A 24685-nucleotide genomic window follows, 5' to 3' on the forward strand; every position below is an offset into this window, starting at 1 on the left:
GTGAAACACATTCCAAATAACTAGTTGTAGGATCAACCATTTGCAAAAAAAAAGTTATGTTCCTGTGACGTTTGCTGTCATCTGTTGCTGATATTAATATAGACATTGATGTAGTTACATAGGCACATCATCGGTAATGTTGCCCATAGCAATCAATCAGATATTTGCTTTTGTTTTTCAACTTGTAGGTGACTGTTGAAATCTAATTTCTGACTGGTTGCCAGAAGTAACATCACTGGTGATGCTTTTCTCCATTGTCTAAGCACCACCTAAGCTTTGAACCATATTATATATATACATCATTTAATTTTAGCTTTATAATTCATTAAAGGAGGGCTGTAGCCCTAAGAAATTATTTCAAATCCCTTTCTACCGTGTAAATCATAAATACATTTTACTTACACTATACAAATTATTTAAATGTTATTCCCTTCAGTCTTGGGATTTACAATCATAGCATAAAGGCAGCTCCATTTTGTGGACCCTGTTATTAAGGCAAGTTTTGTATGACCCCCACAATCTAATGTACCACAATGGGGAACATCATACCCATGCACTGGCTACACAATTAAAGTCTGTGAGCAGGAGGAAGAATGTGAGGAGAGCAGTGACATCTAGAAAGTACAGAATGGAAAGTGAAAGTAATTGGCTGCCCCGCCTCTTTGCCTGAGGCATAGAGGCAGGGCAGTCAAAATATGATTGACATATCCAATATTTAAATACGTCTATAACAGGTATGTATGTTTTAATTAAACAACAAAAATTGTGTTTCATGCTTAATTTGCAAAGGACTTTTATTTTACAGCTTATTATGTCTGGGTGACACCACAAATTCAGCAGTCTTGTTCCATCATCACCTCCAAGTCCTTCCTTATGGCATGATCCCAGTGCTAGCTATCTTCCTCCAAGTTTTCTTTTGTACTATATAAGCATTTATCAGTCCTTCTGATTATATTTATTGTTGTGTTATCCCAGTCTGTCACTGTTCCTCTACAGTTTTATTAGTATGTATTTTTTTGGCTTTGTGAAACACAATTTATTTGTTCATATAAGTATACATATATAACTCAGTCATAGGCCATAGGCTACACCAAGCGATGGTATAGTAATTGTCAATAAGCCATTTAAACAAAGGGTAAATGATCCTGCTTTTTCCTATGGGATACTATGAGTATATCTAGAGCCAATGCCATAAAGCAAGATAAGGCTTCTGCCAATAACTTTCCCAGCAGAAAAATTAAGCTGTGCTCCTTTATACAACATTATTAATTTTTTAGCCAAAAGTAATCACTTTATATTCTGATGACATTAGCAAGCCAAACCTTTATGCAGAACTGTAATATCAGACATTAGTTTGAGATTAGTAAACATTTTTAAATTATTCAATTTGTTTTCTGTATTTGGGAAAAACAGTTGCCCCCAAGGTTGTGTAGCCTGTTCCCTACCAATGCATTCCATGTCTTGTGTGAGAAATGAACAAATGCTGAAGGGCCGCATTATGGACTTCGCTGGTCAATACTATACATTTTATAATAAATATTAAATAGTTGCATAAACACCCGTTATTACATGACATATAAACATTATCGAAAAAAATGTTTGAATGTCTGTATCATAAACACATAACAGTAAAAGCTATGCAACATATTGTTATCTGGCAACCCACAATAATAACGGCACACATATACAATCATGTAGCATTTTCAATAAACAAAAACCAGCAACTAAAAGCATGGTGTAGGAGTCATGTATATAAATGTAATTAGCAACTTACCTGCCTCCATGACTTCACATTGCTGTCCAAAGACCTGGGAGAATGTGACAGGCCCAGCTGCATCCATAGCTCTCAATGTCATGTGTCCTTATCACAAAGTATAAATAGGATAAATGTCCACCCTTGTCACTTGGGATACTCAACAGAACACATATGTACCTACGGTCAGTTTCCTTGAGTTGCCCAAATCTTCCTCTCTGTTCCACTTGCTACATCCTTGACTCAAATGCAATGAAACAGAGGGAGAGGGAGGAAGAAAAAAACCCTGGCAGCTTCAGCTTGTCTTGTTAAACGATTTCATCTATTGCCTCCTAAACACAAGATTTGCTTTTATTTTTGGCATGTTGGTGATCCCGAATAGCTTCTCAGTTAAACGATGATTGAAGAGTCCTATTTAAAATTCCATAGAAGCTGCGTTACATCATGCTATCCTCTGTGTGAATGTTATGATGCCGTACTACTAACTGCAAGCCTCCCAATGACTCTGGGCTGCACGGTATGTTATATATATAAAAGCTGTCCCTGCCTTTTTCTCAGCAGAAGCCAAAAAAAAAGGCAAATGTTTTTGTTCCGATAGAGAAAATAAATGCCTGCTGTATTTTCCGTGAAGAGATTCTGGAGACTGTAAATAAATAATGTTTTTATCTTTACCTTGGAACATCAATAGGTTGCTTTATTATAATGTATGATTTTTTTATGGGAGAAAATCTTTAAAACCAATTAGGGAAACCTTATTGATAGTGTTGGGGTGAATACATTGCAGCTATGTATTTTATGCAGAGCTCTGAAGGTATGTTGTGCTCGACTGCAGTGATTGTAGGCAGTATTCCCGGCTACAGTACTTGTCATTCTGACAGCAGCTAAGGATGGGCAGGATTAGCCTGGCAGCAGATGCTGATGTCATTTTTACATGCTTGGCTGCATGCAAAAAATGGGTATGGCTTGTAAGCCTTCATCAATTCCAGAAATACTAACATGCCTAGCCTCATCATAGAGAATATTTTGTAAGAAGGACATAGGCTTGTTTATCAATGAATGGAAGTGGGGTGTATTTCAGTATATTTAAAGAGGCATTTGCCAGAGCTCATGAGATCAATAAAATAGATTTGGGCAATAAATTATGTAATTATAGCGAAGACATTTATGTACATGAGAAGGGCTTCTCTCGATCATTTACAAAGAGAAAAGGCAACTGCAAACAAGCCACGTTAAAGGAGAAGGAAAGACCAAAATTAAGTAAGCTTTTCAGAAAGGTCTATACTGTGTAAATACACCAGTAAACCCTCAAAGTAGTGCTGCTCTGAGTGCTCTGTCAAAAGAAACACTGCATTTCTTGCCTTTTATTGCTGCGTTCTATTGTGTACACATGGGCTTATGTATCAGACTTCCTGTTTTCAGGCTAAGGGCTTGAGCATGCTCAGTTTGCTCCTCTCTCCCTCCCCTTTCCCCTGCTGTAATCTGAGCCCTGAGCTATGAGTGAGCAAGGAGCGTGAAGTGATGTCACACCAAGCTAATATGGCAGCTACTATCCTAAACAAACAGAGAGATTCTAGAGCTGTTTACTCAAGTATGGTAAAGCATTCTGCAGAATAAATATAGTGTTATAGCTTGCACCAGTGTGGCTAATCTATTGGCAATTAACTGCTTTGGTAGCTTTCCTTCTCCTTTAAAGAATGGACCTAGACTGCCATGTATCCACTGTGCTTCAGTGGATTTACTCCGTATATCTGATTGGAATAACACATGGAGTACATGGCACAGATTAATGAAGCTTCCCTATATACAACTTTTATAAGTGGCAGTGATGATACTTAGTAGAATCTAATAGATAAGCGTAAGAGCCTGCAGCTGTGGATTTGATGCAAAATTCCATTTTTCACTTCAATGCATTTGAAGAGAGAACCATTGATTTTCATGCATTTAGAGTGAGGAAAAAACTTGAGGAAAAATGCCAGTGAGATAAAAAAATGCTCATTGATTCCAATGCATTTTGCAAATGTTTCACAGTGTCACAAATTTTCCAAAGAAATGGCACTGATTCCCTCATCACTAGTAGAATCACATTACACCAGTGGCAGGTTATAATAGGGATCTCCTATGGCAGACAGAAGTGGGGCCCTGAGCTCCATGAAGACACTAGGCTTTTCAGCACTAAGAACTCACTGGGGCCGGCTTTAATTATTTACATTATACAAAGGCTGTATTTTCCAGGATTAAATTCACTGCGCTAAAGTAAAAAGCACTGAGTGGTATGTATATACTGTAATTGAATTTCCTAGCTGCTTGCCCAGTGACAAGGTATTTCTCTTCCTATCCACAATCAAAGATAGTTTGCTTCTGATATTCAGATATTGTGGTGCCTGTTTTGTTACTAGATTTGATGCACAGATGGCATTAATACAGGCAATGGTCATATTAACAGCACATACTTAGTATTAATGAAACCACATCCCATATAACAATGATATCCTCTATATTTCAGTAGCATGTTATATGGAACCCATTGACAATGCACACCATTGAGAGTAGATCTGGGTGAAGTCTGTCTTTGAAAGGGGCAAAGTTTGCACCTGGTCTAATAAAGGTTGCCTCAAAATAAGAAGTAGATACAGAGCTTTTCTGCAGTGGGTAGGTACTGTATGTACAGCGGACAGTCTTCAAAAATTTATTTCAAAGCAGCCAGTTGTTGCTACCTGTCTAAGAAATCTAGACAGACACACAAGGGAGTTACAGGGGCTGGATAAACAGCATGAGATTCTAAGAGCTGTCAGCTTATCTTGTCCTTGCATGGCCCCCTTCTGTGCCTATCATGTAACAGTGTTGTAAGAGCAGTCGGAATTTCTTTGGTTGCAAAGAATTAGCTGCACTGAAATATGAAAAATCTGGAACTGGAACAGCAGAGGAATAGCAAAGTGTTCTTATTAAAAGGGGAGAAACACTAATTATAGAAGGTAATAAGCAGTAATAAACTTTAAGAGAAAAGTTCAGAGCATAAACAATGTAGACATGGAGTTGGGGGAGCAGAAGAGCTACAAGTAAGGGTAGGGTAGAAGAAATGAATACAGAGCATTAAAGGAAACTAATTCTTGTAAATTTGCTCAGAGTGCTCTGCTAAGAATTTTTTAATTATATATTCATTCTTTTTTTCTAGTTTTAAGGATATGAGCAGTCAAACAGCCTGACAGTCAGAAGAGTCATCTAATGTTTCAGTACTTTCTTACTTATCATGTGAAAAGTCATGGACCAGATTCAATTCAAGGAGAAAAACCTTTCTTCTAATTCAGTTGCAGTTTTTTGCCACAGACTTCAGCAAAATGATAAAATGACATTTTTGTTGCAGACCAGGTGAGCACCACATTGGCCCTTTAAAACAATAAGGGGATAATGTAATGCAATTTATAAAGTTTGCAATAGGCCTAGCAACCAATCAACAAGCAGCATTAACATTTTCATGTCTCTGTTTAAAGTCAAACTATTGTTTACTAGACAATGTAAACCACATACATGGAAAAGTAAGATTAGTAAGGAGATCCCCTCTATTCTAAATTCTCCTGCAAAGTGGAAATAAGGGGACTACATACCCTCTCCCCAGAGATCCTTTATGGTTGATTTGACCTCAACAGTGACTTCCAGCACAAGGTGGAGGTCCCTAAAGACACCTGTCAATATAATTATATTTCAATTATATTTCAATCCCATATTATCATTTAACAACTGTAGGGGACTGGTGAATTAGTCTCCCAGTATTATTTAGCAGGCAGTCCCCTAATGTTATAGATGGCTAACTGGGTCCTAAAATACAGTTATGAGGGGGGACCTGTTCCTATTCCATGCTAATAGCTATGCCCCTTGGTGTTCACAATAGTGACCAGTAGATGGCACTGTGGTAAAGTATAAAGTACTGGGCAGCCATGTGCTCAGGGTCCATTTTGTGTCAGTCCTGGCCTGAGTAGGCAAACAGGACTCCAGTGGAACCTAGAGTGATTAGGTCTAGTTAGGATAGGCTATTTACCTTAAGAGGTCACTCTAGGAATGACAGATAGACAGGTTATTTAGCTGAGCAGTTGAAGACTCCGCCGAGGATTGTGAGTGGGATTACGATTACGGGTACCGGAAGTAGAGACTAAGTGTACAGACCTTGGAATGTGAGTTTCCCCTCAGGTTCCACTTAAGCAAAAGGTTGAAAGCTGGTTGTACCCCAAGTGGCTGCTGTATACATGTTCTCTTCCCTGCGGGGACTGGCCAAAGGTGCTTTAAGTATATGTCTATCCACTGTTGATGTATAATCCTGGTTGTTATATGTATGTGAACTTCAGTGTGGATGTTCCTGATTAATAAATATGTTATCTGGTTAAATTATAAGAACCACTGGCACCCAATTATTCCACCCTGCATCAAGTTACAGTTGCACTACACCCTGCCTCCACACTGTTTGCGAGAGCTTACTCCCTAAGAATTAAGGTCTTAACCGAAGCAAAATATTGGAGTGGAGCTCATAGTTAGAGAACGGTGCACTCAAATTACTATAGCACTACACAACCTAGTCACCTTAGTCACAAATGTTACTAGATGTCACTGCAGTCCCCACATTCCCCCTGTCTCTTTACCATTTAATTGTGTAGCCAGGGCGACATTGAGAGAGACATTGGGTCCCATTCTAGTGCACAAACACGATTCTGACATGATGCAAGGCTTGCCTTAATAACAGTGTCCACAAAATGGCTCCTGCCTGCTTGCTATCATTATGAATTCCCAGACAGAGGGAAACAAGATTCAAATAATTTATACAGTGAAATTAAAGTTAATTTTGCTTGACTAACATGATAAAATAGGATTTGGAATACTTTTTTTGCATGACGGGTCCCCTTTAAGGCAATCTAATAGTCTAAAGTTAGAAATATAACGCACTGGGGGAGACTAACACATTGACACCCTAAAGGGGAAATGTAAATAAAATCACAAGCGTGGTTTAAAATCTAAGTTTTGCGAATGTTTACCGCAACTTGCAATGTAAAATTATTCGCTGGCAAAAATAACATTGCTCATTATCACTAAGCAAAGGTCAGCATTAGCACCTGCTCTGGAACTTCGTTAAATATTTTGTCACAAAAAAACGCTTTGCGACATTTTGTTCACAAAAGCCATTTGTTCACAAACTTTGAGAGGTCTGAAATCGGTCAAAATGATGCAAACAATGGGAATCTTGGTTGCTAACGTTCGCAATGGTCTTTTTTGTGCGATAACAACGAAACATATTGTAAACAAGTGTTTAAACTAGTGATGGACGAATTTGCGGCGTTTCGCCGAAAAATTTGCAAAACGACTAATTTTCGCAGTGGTTTTGCAAATTTTAATAAATAAATTAATTCGCCAATCGCTAGTTTTAACCTTTTCTTGTCCTTTAAAGCACATGCAGCAATCATATGGGTGCAGCAAATATATATCCCAATGGAGCACGTAACCATGTAGGGAATGGAAAAGAAAATAAAACCTATTAACTTTAGTAGAGTAGTCCTACAACATACCTAAGTCTTCATGCCCTTGTATATTTAATCTTTTTTTCATACTTCAGTGTACAGTGGCTGGTTACATTAAGAGAATCGGTGGTGTGGATTTTAATAATGTTCTCCTGCAAACTAAAATAAACCCTTTTGGTATTTTTTTTACTCGTTTAATTAGCAGATTCATTTTGATAGGAAAGCTTTCACAAATAACTTATGGGCTGCATAGCATATTGATTTGTCTTCATTAGTGGCAGGGCCACTTCCATTCTGTTATAATGCCTTCAAGGATGGCCATTAGTACATTAAGCATTAATCTATGATAAGTGACTGATCCCTTTGCTTCCCAAGGTCAGCAATCCTGTTCACTCTCCGATGAACTGAAAGTCATTGATATTTAAGCAATCTTTGAACAAAATAATTTAATACAGATTTAAATACATGGTATCAGTGCAGCAGAACAATGCTGTCCAGTTTACTCTAAATAATGGGAAATATGAGATGTTTGGATCAACAATATTTTTTAATATCTTTTATAAAAAAGTATTACAACGATGAGTACCTATTATTATGTATATCAGCTTTCTAACAGCATCTTTAACTTGCTGGTTCCTAAGACTATATATGAAAGGATTTAACAGTGGTGCAATTACTGCATACATGATTGAAATGAATCTGTCTTGGCCGGTGCCATAGTTTAATTTGGGTCTAAAATACATAAAAGTAGCAGATCCATAAAATATCATAACAACCATAAAGTGAGAAGAACAAGTGGAGAACACTTTATTTCTTCCAGAAATCGAGTGGATTTTTAAAATGGTTACGATGATCAATATGTAGGATGTCAAAGTAAGCAGAAAGGTGCCAAGAATAACACAGCCACACATGACACGAAGAACAGTTTCATTGACCCACGTATCTGAGCATGCCAGGTTCAATAAAGGAGAAATGTCACAATAGAAATGATCGATCCTGATACCACCACAAAAGGGCAAAGTGAATGTAAGATAAGTGTGGATTAGAGAGTTTATTGTCCCAATCAGCCACGACCCAACTATGAGCTGAATACAGACTCCTTTATTCATGATATTAAAATATAAAAGGGGATGACAGATGGCAATATACCGGTCATAAGCCATTGATGCAAGCAAATAACATTCTGTTCCACCCAAAAGCAAAAAGAAGAACATCTGAATAAGACAGCCCTCAACAGAGATAGTTTTATGCTCTGCTGTGAAACCTGACAACATTTTTGGAACAGTGGTAGAAATGTAACATATTTCTAGGAAAGAGAAATTAGCAAGAAAAAAATACATAGGGGTTTGAAGATTTGGGCTAAATTTATACGCAACAATTATAGACAGGTTTCCAATCATAGTAATGATATAGATACATAGAAATACAACAAAAAGTAAAAATTGAAGCTCAGGATTCTCCCAAAGGCCAACCAAAATAAATTCTCTTACTGTGCTGTGATTTACAGGTACTCCATACATTTTTCATCTGCTTCTGTTGGTTAAAACATTACATTTAGTATTGATTAATACGGTTCAGTGATAACTGATAATTGGAACGAAAATAAATCCATGTCTTCTGTCCCTGTAGGTTATATTAGCACCAGCAAAATAACATTTCATAATTTTTTTAGATTGCTTGACCAATTATCACAAAATTTAGATTGATGTTCATGGAAAGATCTTCCAGGAAAGAGGATATTTTATTGAAAGTAATAGATTCATCTGGGGGAAAAAGCTTTCACAAAAAATGTTACATTCTCTATAATCTTCTATGGCTATGATCTCCTCAAATCATCACTCTTATTGGTCAGAGGTAACAAAGGCCTCAAGGCTTGGACAATGTTAAATAATAATTTTGATTGAATTGGTTATTTCATGAATTTGATGAAATCAATATCATAAAATGATGAACAAAATTAAATTTTTGCTACAATTTTCATAATTTTCTCCAGGGTTCCTAATTGGATTTCTAAATCTGTCCCTGGAATATTTCCATCATTTTTTTTTTATCTGCCCCATTTATATTCAGAATAATGTAAAATGGAAATTGTGTTATCTCTCAAGTGTTGTCCACAAGGATCCCTATAAATAAACAATATGTTCTAACAACTTTTCTAGTGTTAATCTTCAGTGAGACTATTACAAATACTGCAAATGGTAATGAAAACAAATCTAAGAACCAAATTCAAACCAAAAACAAGCTCAAATATTTAGTGGTGACCTATGAAGCATTTCTGTAAGAACAACTTACAGAACATCATAGTGACACAGTGTTTAGCATTCCTACCTTGCAGCTCTGGGATCCTAGGTTAGATTCCACTATCTGCATAGGATTCTATGTTCTCATGTCTGTGGCTGCATGATTCCCCTCCAAGTTCTCCACTTTCCTCCCACAATCCATAATATGCAAGCAGGTTAATTGGCTCCTGATACTGTAGTGTGGGAATGTTAAACAGACCTTAAACTGTAAGCTCTTGTTCAAGGAATGATATTAGTGGTGTATGATCTCTGTAAATGTTACAGATATACAAATTGAGGATAATGATTACCGTGATTCTAGGCAACTATTCATGTTGGCTTCCAGTTCAACAGAAATACGGTATCGTATAAGTAGCTTTTCTATTGACAGTACAGAAATAATTATGCTCCTGAGAATTCTCTCTTTCACTCCATATCCCATAGAGTTATTGTATTCTTGTCCTCAGAGAAAGAAACAATTATTAGTCCATAATTCAGGCCTTTCTCACATATGTTTTGTGACCCATTCTATTCAAATTCCTCACCAAAAGACAATACTTGAAAAAAAATTAAGCATTTGTTGGTTCCTAAAATTGTTCAGTGCTTACTGTGGCTTCTAGCACTTATCCATATATGGGGCCTGATCCATGTTGCTTAAGGGTATGACAGATTAAAAGGTGTGCAAACTTGCTGAAGCTATTAAGAGAGGTTCCACTGTAACAAACAGGATCAGTAATAAACATGAACACAGAAAAGTAAGTCCATCTTTGTCCATCAAATCATGGCAGTTTCTAAACTGGGCAAACTTGGGCTAATTATTGAAGTCACAAACTGGACAGTTGTATGTCATAAAAAACTGGATTTGAATATGGTTCACAAAACCTGCTCATACGGAATCGGTTTTAATGGTGCTTTTAACACAATTCATTGCAACTAGCGATGAGCGTAACATTTTGTCATGTACAGATTCTCTGTGAACTTCTGCTTTTCTTTGGCGATGAAAATGTTTGAAAAACTGTGTAAAAAAATTATTTCTCGTTTTGCTTTGTGCAACACAAAAACAGACGAGTGACAAACGCATACATTATTCTATACTTCCCCTCTCCTTCCACATCAACCAAAGGGACCTGAACCATACCACTGGCTAGATAAGGACAAACACATAAGTATATAGTTTATTCATTTTAATGTGGGATACAAAGTACCCAGATATTATAGATGTTATACATACCACTGGAGCAACGGTACTGCTAGATCAGTTAATGGGAACAAGTTTATAAACTTATTGCACGACAATTTTTTAGCACAGGTTGTTGAGGAGCCTACCAGAAAAAATGCTATTCTTGATTTAGTGATCTCAAATGACCCAGAACTTATAGCAAATGTGCAAGTCATTGAACCCCTGGGTAATAGTGTCCATAATGTTATATCTTTTAATGTCTGGTGCAAAAAACAAAAATATACTGGGGCAACAAAAACCATGAATTTTGCAAAAGCTAATTTTAGTGCCTTGAGGGCTGCCCTACAGAGTATTGATTGGGGCATTAGGTTTTCAGCTAAAAACACAGAACAGAAATGGTTGTCCTTTAAAATGATATTAAATCATTACTGTTCTCAATTTATTCCCTTAAGGACTAAACGTAGAAGCTCTAAGAATCATCCTGTGTGGCTTAATACAGAAGTAAAGAAGTTAATGGGAAAGAAGAGAAAGGCATTTAAAAACTACAAATCTGTAGGGACAGAAGCTGCATTTAATGAATATAAACACTGTAATAAATGTTGTAAATCAGCAATCCGGAAGGCTAAGAAAAGAAATGAAGAGTTAATTGCGGTGGAGGTGAAAACTAACCCTAAAAAGTTTTTTAAATATATTAGTAGTAAAAAGATGCAGGTTGAGAGTGTTGCTCCATTAAATAATGGTACCAGTATGGTTGTAACAGATACAGAAAAGGCAAATGTGTTAAATCAGTTCTTTTCTTCAGTGTATACAATAGAGGAGTCTGGGTTCACAGGCTCACTTAATAACTGCACGAATGGTTCAGCTCAATCTAGTCAATGGCTGACTCAGGATATGATTCAAAAAGCTTTAAAACAAATTAATGTAAACAAGGCTCCAGGGCCTGATGGCATACACCCCCGGGTTCTAAGAGAGCTTAGTTCAGTTTTAGACCAGCCCTTATTTCTGATTTTCTCAGATTCACTGTCATCTGGTATGGTGCCTATGGATTGGAGAAAAGCTGATGTTATTCCAATATTTAAAAAAGGATTACGATCTCAGCCTGGCAATTATAGGCCAGTAAGCTTGACATCTGTGGTGGGTAAATTATTTGAAGGCTTGTTAATGGATCACATTCAAAATTTTGTCCTAATGAATGGCATTATGAGCAACAATCAGCATGGCTTTATGAAGGATAGGTCATGTCAGACGAATTTGATTGCATTTTATGATGTGGTAAGTAAGATTCTGGATAGTGGGGGGGCAGTAGATGTGATCTATTTGGATTTTGCCAAAGCGTTTGATACTGTGCCCCACAAACAACTGCTTTCTAAACTAAGGTCTGTTGGGCTTAATGAAGTCGTTTGCAAGTGGATAGGAAACTGGCTACAGGATCGGGTACAGAGGGTGGTTGTTAATGGGACATTCTCTACTTGGAGTAAGGTTCTAGTGGGGTCCCTCAGGGCTCAGTATTGGGTCCACTTTTATTTAACTTGTTCATTAATGACTTAGGGGAGGGTGTTGTAAGTAATGTATCAGTGTTTGCAGATGACACAAAATTATCCAGCCCAATTAATTCCATTCAGGATGTGGCATCCTTGCAACATGATCTTGACAAACTGGCAATCTGGGCAGCTAAGTGGCAAATGAGATTCAATGTTGATAAATGTAAAGTCATGCACCTGGGATGTAAAAATATCCAAGCCACTTATACCCTTAATGGGACTGCACTAGGTAAATCCATTATGGAAAAGGACCTTGGAGTCCTTGTAGATGATAAACTTGGCTGTAGCAAGCAATGCCAGTCAGCAGCATCAAGGGCAAATAAGGTCTTGAGCTGTATTAAAAGGGGCATAGAGTCACGGGAGGAGGGGGTCATTCTTCCACTGTATAGAGCACTTGTAAGGCCCCATTTAGAATATGCCGTACAGTTTTGGTCTCCATCACTCAAACAGGACATTATTGTATTAGAGAGGGTACAGAGAAGGGCAACTAAGCTGGTAAAAGGTATTGAAAATCTTAGCTATGAGGAAAGACTGGCCAAATTGGAGATGTTCACGCTGGAGAAGAGGCGCTTAAGGGGTGATATGATCACTATGTATAAATATATAAGGGGATCATATAATAATCTCTCTAATGCTTTATTTACCAGTAGGTCTTTCCAGCTGACACGAGGTCACCCATTCCGATTAGAAGAAAAGAGGTTCCGCCTAAATATTCGGAAGGGGTTTTTTACAGTGAGAGCTGTGAAGATGTGGAATTCTCTCCCTGAATCAGTTGTACAGGCTGATACATTAGATAGCTTTAAGAAGGGGTTGGATGGCTTTTTAGCAAGTAAGGGAATACAGGGTTATGGGAAATAGCTCATAGTCCAAGTTGATCCAGGGACTAGTCCGATTGCCATTTTGGAGTCGGGAAGAAATTTTTCCCCCTCTGAGGCAAATTGGAGAGGCTTCAGATGGGTTTTTTTTGCCTTCCTCTGGATCAACTGGCAGATAGGTAGTTAATAAAAAAAAAAGGTTGGACTCGATGGACATGTGTCTTTTTTCAACCTTACTTACTATGTTACTATGTTACTATGTTACTATGTTACATTACCAGTCGACCAGCGATAATGTCAAAAATCACAGACGTTTTTAAAGGAGAATTCAACCTGTTCGGAAAAAACCCCGTACCCCCCACCCCAGGTAGACCCCCCTCCCCCCAAGCTAACTACCCTCTCCCCGGGGGAAATGCCCCATACTCCATACTTACCACTCGGCACAGATTCTTCCAGCGGAGTTGCACGCATCCATCTTCCTCGATCTCTGTAAGCTGACTGAGAGATCTGTATTTCTGCGCATGCACAGTTGGAGCAGTTTGCCGGTTTGGGACAACTGCGCATGCGCGAAATTACACGGAAATTGCAGATCTCTCAGTCAGCTTACAGAGATCACGGAAGATGAATGCGTGCAACTCCGCTAGAAGAATCTGCTCTGAGGGGTAAGTATGGAGTATGGGGCATTTCGCCGAGGGGTAGTTAGCCTGGGGGGGGGTCTACCTGGGGTGGGGGGTACAGGTTTTTCCCAAACAGGTTGAATTCTCCTTTAAAAAACTGGCAACATGGAAGACTTTTTTCTATTGAAAAAGCAGTTGTAGCATAGTTGTAGGTTCTCTAACAATTGAGAGCGGACGTGTCGCAGTATACTTTGCGAAAAATGCATTTGATGTTGCTCTCTCAAAGCAGAACAAAAAACTGTAATGTAGACTGTAATGTAGTTTCGGGCAACAAAAACAATTTGCCATGCGTCAAAATATACACAAAAAAATTAGCACATTTTTCGTCAGTTTCACTAATTTCTCAGTGAAACAAAACAGATTCTCTCATCACTAATTGCAATCTGTGGCATTTGTTTTAGGTGTAGACAACAGGAGCAGTACTTTAATTACACTTGCATATAACACAATCAGGTGCCGGGCCAAGTCGACAGGGTGCCCTAGGCACCCGCTCTGCTACCCCTGCCCTCCCTCCATGTAAGTGTGTGCGTTCGCATGCATGCGCTAATGCGCATGCGCTATAGGGGGAGACACATGCACCATAGGGGGAGATCAAAGAAATAGAAAGGGAAGGGCAGAGTAGTGACAGAGGGTGGGGCGTGACGAGGAAGTGATGGACAGAGGGAGGGGAGTGTAGGTCAGATGGAGGAAGGGGAGTGACAGGCAGAGAAAGGGAGGGGAGTGACAAACAGAGGGAAGGGGGAGAGGAGGGAATCAAGCAGCAGGGGAGCAAACGAGCTGGACTAGGGGTAGGCAGAAAACTTTTGAACAGGTACCTGCCCAGCGCCCCCACATCTTTGTGCCCTAGGCAGGTGCCTCTTCTGCCTATCCCTAGTTCTGGCCCTGAACACAATCTTTGATATATACAGTATAAAGGTCTCAACTGGAAATATTAAGTTTATAAAGAAGAAATCAATCTTATGCTGTGACAGAAATGGTTCAGACATTATGAATAATAGAAGATAGAAATAAAATGAATCGTATTTTACATAGACCTCTAATAAAATTTTCTATAATGTAATAGACTTTGTATTAGTACTTTAAGGTTTTTTTTTCAATCAGGACTTTCAGCAAGCAGTTAGTATGTTCCCACCATGTTTGTGTATGTTTTCTCTGGGTACTCTGGTTTCCTCCCAAATTTAAATAACATACAGGTAGGTCAATCAGTTCCTGAAAAAATTGAGTGCTATAGTGTATGTGATTGTTATTGGGACATTAGATTGTAAGATTGTAAGGGAGGAGGGGATTAATTGATGTGAATGATGTCAAATATATCTAAAGCATTGCAGAATATATTGGTACATTTAGGGGGTTATTTATCAAAGGTCGAGTTTCGAATGAACTCACAACTCAAATGTTTTATAATTTAAGAAACAAACGCAATGGAAAAACTTGAAACAATGAATTGGGGTTTAAGAACCTGAAAATGTGAATTAATCAAGTTTTCCACAGAAAAAGTTTTAAGTTGCTCAAATTAATAGAGTTTTCGAGCAAAACCCACAGATAAAAACCTGAACATCATGAAGGTCTTCATCTTCAAATGGTTCAAGGGACCTCTGCCACTGACTTCTGCGTGACCTAGACAGGTTTTGGCTATTTGAGAGTATTTTTTGGATTCAAGCTATTTCCAGCTTTGGGGTATAATAAATCTTGAAAAAAAATTTTTCCAATAAAAACCTGAAAAATTTTAGTTTTTTTTTTTATAAAAACAATACTTTTTTTTCAAGATTTATTACACCCTGAAATTGGAAATAGCTACAATCCAAAAATACTCAAGGTCATGCAGAAGTCAATGGCAGAAGTCCCTTGAACCATTTGAAGATGTTTGTAGCTTTCTTGATGTTCTGTTTTTTTGCTGAGTTTCTCTCAAAAACTCATTTAATTCGAGCAATTTGAGGTTTTTTTCACAGAAAACTTGATCAATTTGAGTATTTGAGTTTTTCACCCTGAATTCACTGCTTTTCCATAATTCAGAAAACATTTGAGTAGTGAGTTTATTTGAAGCATAAAAAAAACCTCACAAATCTCTAAGGGGCACATTTACTAAGCTCGAGTGAATGATTATAATAAAAAATACTCCAAATTTCGAAGTTTTTTTTGGCTTCTTCGACCATCGAATTGGCTACTTTGACCTTCGACTTCAAATTGAATGATTCGAACTAAAAATCGTTCGACTATTCGACCATTTGATAGTCGAAGTACTGTCTCTTTAAAGAAAACTTCGACCACCTACTTCGCCACCTAAAACCTACCGAGGTACAATGTTAGCCTATGGGGAAGGTCCCCATAGGCTTTCCTAGCAATTTGGGATTGAATGAAAATCGTTAGATCGATGAATTAAAATCCTTCGAATCGTTAGATCGTTAACTTCGAGGTTCGAATATCGAGGTTAATTAACCCCTTGATATTCGACCAATCGTAATTGTGCCCCTAAAACTCCGCCTTTGGTAAATAACCCCATAAAAATCATAATAACAAATTCCTGTTGATTGCAAACAATTGTATTGTGTTTTTAAAGGGGAAGTACATACTGTACAATGTGTACATTGTTTTTATGTTGTTAACTATTTCTAATATTTACATTTACATTTTCATATCATATTTCCAGTTGTAGCTCATTTTGCTTTGTCACTAACTCTCTAATCAGTTTCAAATAAGCCAAATTTGATTTGGTGAGGAAAAACGTTTCTTATTAACACATTTTTACTGCATTTTAATACTGTGTTGCATGAAAACTCAAACTGAATCTTAAATTGAATCTGGCCCTTATCATTATAATGTATCGAACTGTAACAGTTGCACTGGTGATTAACCAACAGGGCCCTAGAATTTACATTTCTGCTGTTTTCTTTTCTCTATGCTGTGCCACATGTTGTCTGGTAGAATATGGTGCAGAATAATCAAAAATATTGGTACATTTCAACTATTTCAATTATTATTTTTATTTTGAGAAAATTAGCATGATCAATCTCAACCCCTCTTGTATTTATGCCAAATTAATTCAGTGCAAGTCAGGTTTACTGTATGTGTGGATCAAACAAGCATCTAGAAGTATGCAAGTACCTTTGTGAATAGGATTTGGATTAATGAAATTTCGAACCCATTTTTGCACTTTGAACTTGCACTTGCAATCGTATGTTTATCTTTACACCTGAAGGACGCTGCCAATGTAATTTGTCTTGTGCTCACTATAGAGACTATTGATGGATCACACTTACTGTACTGGAGCCGTTATCACTGATACATTTCTGTGACCTGTGCACGTCACTGCAGCTATAGATAAGCACCACTGGCTTTTATTATGCAGCTGGATTATACAGTAAGTAGTGCCATGTACACAAATGCAACTAGAATTTTGGAGAAAACATATGTTGTATTATCTTTCTAAAAGCTAATTTGAAATCCCCATTTCTGAGTGTATATATTAAAGGATTCAGCAGTGGTGCAATTACAGTGTACATAAGAGCAATCTGTCTGTCCTGATCCAATGATTGGTTTGGTTTGGGTCTTAAATACATAAAAGCACCAGACCCATAATATATTGTAACTGCTGTCAAGTGTGAGGAACAGGTTGAGAAGGCTTTCCTCCTGCCAGAAGTAGAATGGATACCCAGGATAGTTGCAATGACTCGCAAGTAAGAAATCACAATAAAAACACAAGAGCCCGTAATAATGAAGCCGGCAATGGCAAAGAGGGCAATTTCATTCATTATGCTTACTCTGCATGCCAGTTTCAGTAAAGGAGGAATGTCGCAAAAGAAGTGATTGATCATATTACTACAGAAAGGCAACGTGAATGTAAGAATAGTGTGTATTAGAGAGTTTATCACACTAATGATCCATGTCCCGGCCAAGAGCTGACCACACACCCTTTTGCTCATAATAGTTTGGTACAAAAGGGGGTTGCATATAGCATTATACCGATCGTACGCCATAACTGCAAGCATGCAGCACTCCAGGCCACCGAGAAGAAAAAAGCAGTACATTTGCGCGGCACAACCATAGAATGAGATTGTTTTACTTTCTGTTAATAAGTCTGATAAAAGCTTTGGAACAGTGATGGAAACATAACATATTTCAAAGAAGGAGAAATTGGTAAGATAAAAGTACTTGGGCGTGTGTAGGTCTGAACAAAGAGAATATGCAAAAATGAAAGATGTATTTCGAAGAACGGTTATTACATAGATAATTAAAAACAGAGTAAAAAATAAATATTCAAGTCCTGGAATGACAGTAAATACAACAAGAATAAATTCTGTTACAGTGGTCTCATTTCCTGGGTGCATGCTTTCTGCCCTTTTGCTTCTTGAGATAGCAGAGAGTATGTTCAGACCAAAGCCATACAAAATACACATAGGGGCCCATTTATCAAACCTCAAATTTATGTGGTCGAGGTTTTTAAGAGCAAAACTAAAATTTTTCTTTGTAAGGGCAGGTAGTATTTGGGTTTCATTATAGTTACAGCTTGGTGAAACTTACCAACACGTGGCTTCTTAATAACTGGGCGTGCACTTGGGTGTTTTTGCCACTGACAGTTTTCCATCTTGGGTTATGTAAAAAAGTAGTTAAGTATTTTCTATTGTTATTGGAGACACAACTTGAAATTATTTACACAGCAGACAGTATATTGAATATTTTAGCCCAAGGGATTTCTCTTTGAGATTTTGCATGGGAGTAACTATTAGGTCTCTGAACCAAAATGATCTCTAATTTGGGTTTGAGGCATTGCTTAGTCAATCAGTCACAATGGTTTTGTAGTCTAAAGAAAGTTCAGTGGTTAAGGAGAGATTTAAATTTTGTCCGAATATAGGCAATTTATATTAGGATTACCTTTTTCCTTAGGCCACATGCGCTTACAATAGGCAGACCACAAACGTACTCCATACAACAATTACTACTTCTAATTACTATGGCTACAGGTGTTAGTGATGATTAGATTTAAAAATGGTCTTGCTCTAGATTGATTTTAGATTTTACATACTAATAACGCTTGCATGATTCTTTTCATGTTGCACAGTTTTATATGCAAATAATTACATCACATTATTGTGCGCAATGCTATTTTCTCCAATAAATAAACACATTCAGTGCAAAAAAAATTCAAAATGTGTTAGAAGTTATCCTTCTGAAAATGCACCAGAACAATACTGAAGTTGCCAGCTTTCACAGAGCAGTGGTAAAATATATCCGTTAAACATAACAGGAAATATACAGCTTTTTCAAATCATCGAGGGTACATCCCCAAAGGCCACATTCTGAAGCAATAAACAAGCGTGCAGCTGTGTTTCATAAAAGGAACTAATTGACTAATTATATTTAAATAATTGCTTATTTTGAAATTGTACTCAGGGTAGATGGATAGCAAGAAGAAGTCTTACATTTTAATAGTCCAAATGGAGAAATGTAATTTTGCAAACACATTTTAGCAGTGATATACAATATATACAGTATTACAAGGAAAATGGAAATAGTTTCATAGACATCAAGAGCATTTATTTTAATAGACACCAAGAGAATTCATTTTTTTGTGTTTAAAGGAACAGTAATGTCTAAAAATAAAAGTGCTTTATAGGAATGACAATATAATATACTGTTGCACTGCACTGGTAATAATGGTGTGTTTGTTTCAGAAAGACAACTATAGTGTATTTAAACAAGCTTCTGGGCAGCCATTCAAGCACACAGTAGATATAGATACATTCTGAAGTATCCCGTTGTATAATGCATAGCTTATCTGTTATCTGCTGTGTCTCCTGTGCCTTTTCTCCTTTTTCAGCTTTGTATGGCTGCCCCATTGCTACCCAGCAGCCTATTTATATAAACTATAGTAGAGTTTCTAAAGCAAACACACAAGCTGTACCAGTGCAGAGAAGCATTACATCATATTTTAATTACTTTAAAACACTTACATTTTTGGTGTTACTATTCCTTTAATATGAAGATGTGCACATTTGATATTGACAATGTAATAGTAAGAGTTGACAGAGAATATATAGAGAAAGATGTGGGTATTTAATTAATTTACCCTTAATTCTCAAATTGAAAATCTGATCTAATTATTAAACTTGTAGAATACATTTTTTTCTTGTTCGGGTAAAGTTTTATGGTGAAGAAAACAATATAAAGATATAATAAGCTGTGTATACAGTAAAGACTGATATGGGCATATCTACATATATTAATACATCAGTGCAAAGACACATGTAGGTACACAGGAACATTTCATAAACCTTTGTCCAGTGGTTCTCATTCTAGGACATGAAACAAGCAATGTCTAGGGTAAAGCATGTGACATTGTGTAAGTTATTGGGTAATTCCAGTTTTGGGTGCATAATGGTCTATGGACATTTGCCCTGTTCTACAATATATAATTTGTTCTATAATATATAGTTTGTTCATGTTCCTAACCCATTGCTGGTGACTGATTAATATGCAGTGTGGAAGAAAGGATTAGCAAACAATGGTATCTTTACTGGTAATACCTCATTTATGGGGGAATGTAATAAAAGTCACATTGAGCAAAACAATTAGCACAAATGAGAATAAAAAGTCTCAATTCGCAATGTAATACTCTTCCTTAAACTGGTATTACATTGCGAATTTTAATTGCGCATTGCCCGCTTTTAAGAAGTGCTTGAAGGTGTCGTAAAGTTTTGGAGCAAACATAACAACTTTCTCAGTAAGAAGTTTTATAGCATTCACTGCGCATTGGCGCTAACTATAAAATTCGCAAACCTTCTTCCACTGTCGGAAGTGGTCGCTAAACAGTTTCCAGGTTCGCAAAAGCTATATTAAATTCACACCGAGTCAAATTTGTACGCACAGTGGCATAATCTTTCGCATTGCGAATATTTTTTCCATTACCGACTTTTATTACATTCCCCCATTAGCGTTGAGATGACTTTAGCCCAGTACAGAGTAAGGCAGTCCCATGAATGATTCAGTATTGTGCTTAAGTAAAATATTCAACACGAATGAGGAAAAGAGAAATGGGAAAAAGTGAGAAAGAAAGAAATATAAGTAAGTAAATAGGGTTAGAGAAATAGACACATCTTGAGTATACTCATTAGGCAATTAAAGGGCTTGATGTTACTTATCAAAGTTCAAGCAGGCTAGTGATTATTATGGACTGACATCTGATTTTATCATTGACATAGGTCTGCCAGTCCTTCCTGGTAACTTCATGCTGTTTGAGAGTGTTAGCCACTGTGCTCAGAAAAATGTTTAGTTATATTTCAGTTTCTATGTAATAGTATCTTTCATTCCACATATTCCTGTTTCTTAATGAGAGTGTCTCACTGTGACTGCTTTGTTAAGTTCCAACAAGAAACCAAAATCTTTTTTTTTTTTTTTTTAACATTGCCAAGTTCTCAGGCACTAACAGAGTTGACTAGCAATGTAAATATTTGAGTTTGAAAAAGTCTGATCAGGGCAAATGTTCAACCAATAAACTTGACAATATCATATTATTTTTACTTTTATTTCAATGTAGTCCTACTGTTAATTGGACTGAATTAAAGGGGGACTATCGCAAAAATGAGCATGTAATATAAGCTTCATTATACCTAAATAAGAAACTTTCTAACTATAATCAATTAAAAATTCTATACCATTTCTGAAATGATCAAGTTATTCTTCAATATCTCCCCATCAGAAAATGTGTCTCTTCATTCTTTCTTCATGCAGGAACTGGGTGTCAGATTTTGAATGACAGATCCGAAATATCTTATATAATCCTAGCAGATGTATTAGAGCTTACTCAAATAACCGACTCCAGCACAAACAGAAACGAACAAAATAACTGATGTTGGCACATATCCTGCTTGTAGAGAGTATTTATTGTGAATTTAAGAGTGAGCTCTAGTACAATTTTTAGACAAAAGGAACCCCCCAAAGGCTGTGTTAGAGGATCTTTCTGTAATTTGGATCTCCATAACTTAAGTCTACTAAAAAATGATTTAAACATTAATTAAACCCAATAGGCTTGTTTTGCCTCCAATAAGGATAAATTATATCTTAGTTGGGATCATGTACAAGGTTCTGTTTTATTATTACACAGAAAAAGGAAATAACTTTTTAAAAATTGGATTATTTAGTTATAATAGAGTCTATGGGGGATGGCCTTTTGTAATTCAGAGCTTTATGGATAACAGTTTTCCAGATAACGGATTAACAGACAAAGGATATCAATATTGCATTATTTGGATAAAATGTGGTCTATTGGAGATGCCTGTAATTCAGAGCTTTCTAGATAATGGGTTTCTAGATAACAGATCCTATACCTGTTTTGATAACATTTCTTATTTTAGTATGGTGAAGCTCATAATACTTTTTTTGTGCTACTGTTGTTCCCCTTTCAGATTAAATGCATTCTTTTATGCAGGTCCATATTTTCCAATATTATTTTAGGATGGAAGGTATATTAAAGGGGGCACAGAACATAATATTACAGTATTAAATATTACAATAGAGGTATGGGACCTGTTATCCAGAATGCTTGGGACCTGGGGTTTTCCAGATAATGAATCTCTCTGTAATTTGAATCTTCATACCTTCAGTCTACTAGAAAATCATATAAACAGTTGGTTTTGCTTCCAATAAGGATTAACTATATCTTAGTTTGGATCCAGTACATGGTACAGTTTTATTATTACACAGAAAAAGGAAATAATTTTTAAAAAATTGGATTATTTAGTTATAATAAGGGATGGCCTTTTATAATTCAGAGCTTTATGGATAACAGGTTTCCAGATAACGGATTCCATATCTGTAGTAGAATTTTTAATGTATCCGATGAAAGTGAGTGTTGGACTGGGATGATGTTGATACAGTTTTGCAGCTTGAATATATTGCAATATATGGACAAACAGTCCCTGTTTAGTCTAAAAGTGATGACATTTTTTGTAGCTTTATGTACAAAATGCCTTAATGTCCTAGATATATTGATATATGTGAGTATAGAAGCTATATATATATATATATATATATATATATATATATATATATATATATATATATATATATATATATATATATATATATATATATACACATTTCTTATTTCAGTATGGTGAAGCTCATAATACTTTTTTTGTGCTACTGTTGTTCCCCTTTCAGATTAAATGCATTCTTTTATGTAGGTCCATATTTTCCAACATTCTTTTAGGATGGAAGGAATATTAAAGGGGGCAAGGTTTTATATATAAAACAAGGGAAAGTTGTGCCCACCACTAATTTTTAAAAACCATTAGGCGGGGGTGCAATTAGGGTGTGACCACAAAAAACATATAGACAAATACAAGATTCCTCTGCACTCAACCCATTATCAATATATTTAAGACAGATACATTTTGTGCATACTGCTACTGAAAAATGCCTTACCCTTTAAACAAAACAAGGATTGTTTGTCCATATATTGCAATATATTTAAGCTGGCCAACTACGTCAAAGTCATCCCATATCTGGCCAGTCCTATGCTTGATTTTCATCTGATTCATTAAGAATTCTATTGCTTCATTATACATTTTACAAAGGGACTTAGTTTTACCTGCAACTTACTAGCTGCTTTCAAGAAAATCAACATAACTTTTATCAGGAGGACTTTGATAATGTGTATTTTTTATTGTGCAATTTGCCAATTTGCACATAAAAGTTGTGTCAAATTACACATTAAACTTGTGTCAATCTAACAAATCAAATTTTCCACTGTGTTATTTCTAGTTTATGTGCTGAAATGATTTGGTGTAAGTCAGGTGCATGTGTGTAATAAAGCAAATGCAAGACAGAAGTGTCAAGGATTGCATTCTAATGCAAGTATCTTTGTGAACATGAATAGGAAGCGATTTTCTTCCATTTTGAACTCTGTGTGACCAGTACCCAGCACTGCCAATATATATATAAGCACATCTGGCTTTTATTACGCAGCTAGAGTATACTGCAAGTAGTGCCATGTACACAAATGTAATTAGAATTTTTGAGAAAACATATGTTGTATTATTTTTCTAAAAGCTAAGTGGAAATCCCCATTTCTGAGTGTATATATAAAAGGATTCAGCAGTGGGGCAATAGTAGTGTACATAAGAGCAATCAGTTTGTCCTGGTCCATTTCATAGTTTGGTTTGGGTCTTAAATACATAAACATACCAGATCCATAATATATTGTAACTGCTGTCAAGTGAGAGGAACAGGTTGAGAAGGCTTTCCTCCTGCCAGAAGTAGAATGGATACCTAAGATAGTTACAATGACTCGTGTGTAAGAAATCACAATAAAAACACATGATCCTACAAGAATGAAGCCAGCGATGGAAAAGAGGGCAATTTCCTTGGTTATATTTACTCTGCATGCCAGTTTCAGTAAAGGAGGAATCTCACAAAAAAAGTGATTGATAATATTACTACAGAAAAGCAACATGATTGTAAGGTGAGTGTGTATCAAAGAGTTTACTGCACTAGTAAACCATGCCCCAGTCAAGCGTTGAACACACGCTTTTCTGTTCATGATGGTTTGATACAAGAGGGGGTGGCATATAGCATTATATCTATTGTACGCCATGGCTGCAAGTATACAGCACTCCAGACTAGCAATGAGGAAAAAACAATACTTTTGCTCAGCACAGACTAAAAATTAGATTGATCTTTGTTCTCGTAATAAGTCTGATAAAAGCTTTGGAAAAGTAATAGAAACATAACATATTTCTAAAAAGGATAAGTTGGTAAGATAGAAGTACATAGGAGTGTGTAGGGCTGAACAAAGAGAATATGCAAAGATAATAGATGCATTGCCAAGGATGGTTATTAAATAGATAATTAAAAACACTGAAAAAAATAAATATTCAAGTCCTGGAATCACAGAAAATCCCACAAGAATAAATTCTGTTACTGTGGTCTCATTTCCTGATTGCAT

At 36.5% G+C, this 24685-nt stretch overlaps 4 protein-coding genes across 8 annotated transcripts in view; all 4 read right to left on the reverse strand.

Moving 5' to 3' along the window:
• The window catches only part of kazn.L (kazrin, periplakin interacting protein L homeolog), a 349342-nt gene extending 347125 nt beyond the window's left edge, over window positions 1-2217 (reverse strand). For 2 of the 5 annotated variants that reach the window (XM_041569375.1, XM_018226077.2), the window contains exon 1: window positions 1775-2215. In XM_041569375.1, coding sequence (XP_041425309.1) covers window positions 1775-1856 — 82 coding nt within the window. In that variant the 5' untranslated portion in view covers window positions 1857-2215. Of the gene's footprint in view, window positions 1-1774 lie in introns of all 5 variants that reach the window. The other 3 variants (XM_018226078.2, XM_041569376.1, XM_018226070.2) reach the window with 2 other exon arrangements.
• A 5591-nt stretch (window positions 2218-7808) lies between these two features.
• Window positions 7809-8771, reverse strand: LOC108695848 (olfactory receptor 1019). The gene has a single exon (XM_018224801.1). The coding sequence runs from the start codon at window positions 8769-8771 to the stop codon at window positions 7809-7811; it is 963 nt and encodes a 320-aa protein (XP_018080290.1).
• An 8116-nt stretch (window positions 8772-16887) lies between these two features.
• Window positions 16888-18068, reverse strand: LOC108695849 (olfactory receptor 1019). Its single transcript, XM_018224803.2, has one exon. The coding sequence runs from the start codon at window positions 18066-18068 to the stop codon at window positions 17130-17132; it is 939 nt and encodes a 312-aa protein (XP_018080292.1). The 3' UTR covers window positions 16888-17129.
• Window positions 18069-23746: 5678 nt separating this feature from the next.
• On the reverse strand, window positions 23747-24685 carry LOC108695850 (olfactory receptor 1019). The gene is given in 1 exon segment (XM_018224804.2): window positions 23747-24685. A coding segment is annotated over 1 exon segment (939 nt).

This window comes from Xenopus laevis, chromosome 7L (assembly GCF_017654675.1).
Source record: "Xenopus laevis strain J_2021 chromosome 7L, Xenopus_laevis_v10.1, whole genome shotgun sequence".
Classification (NCBI taxonomy): domain Eukaryota; kingdom Metazoa; phylum Chordata; class Amphibia; order Anura; family Pipidae; genus Xenopus; species Xenopus laevis.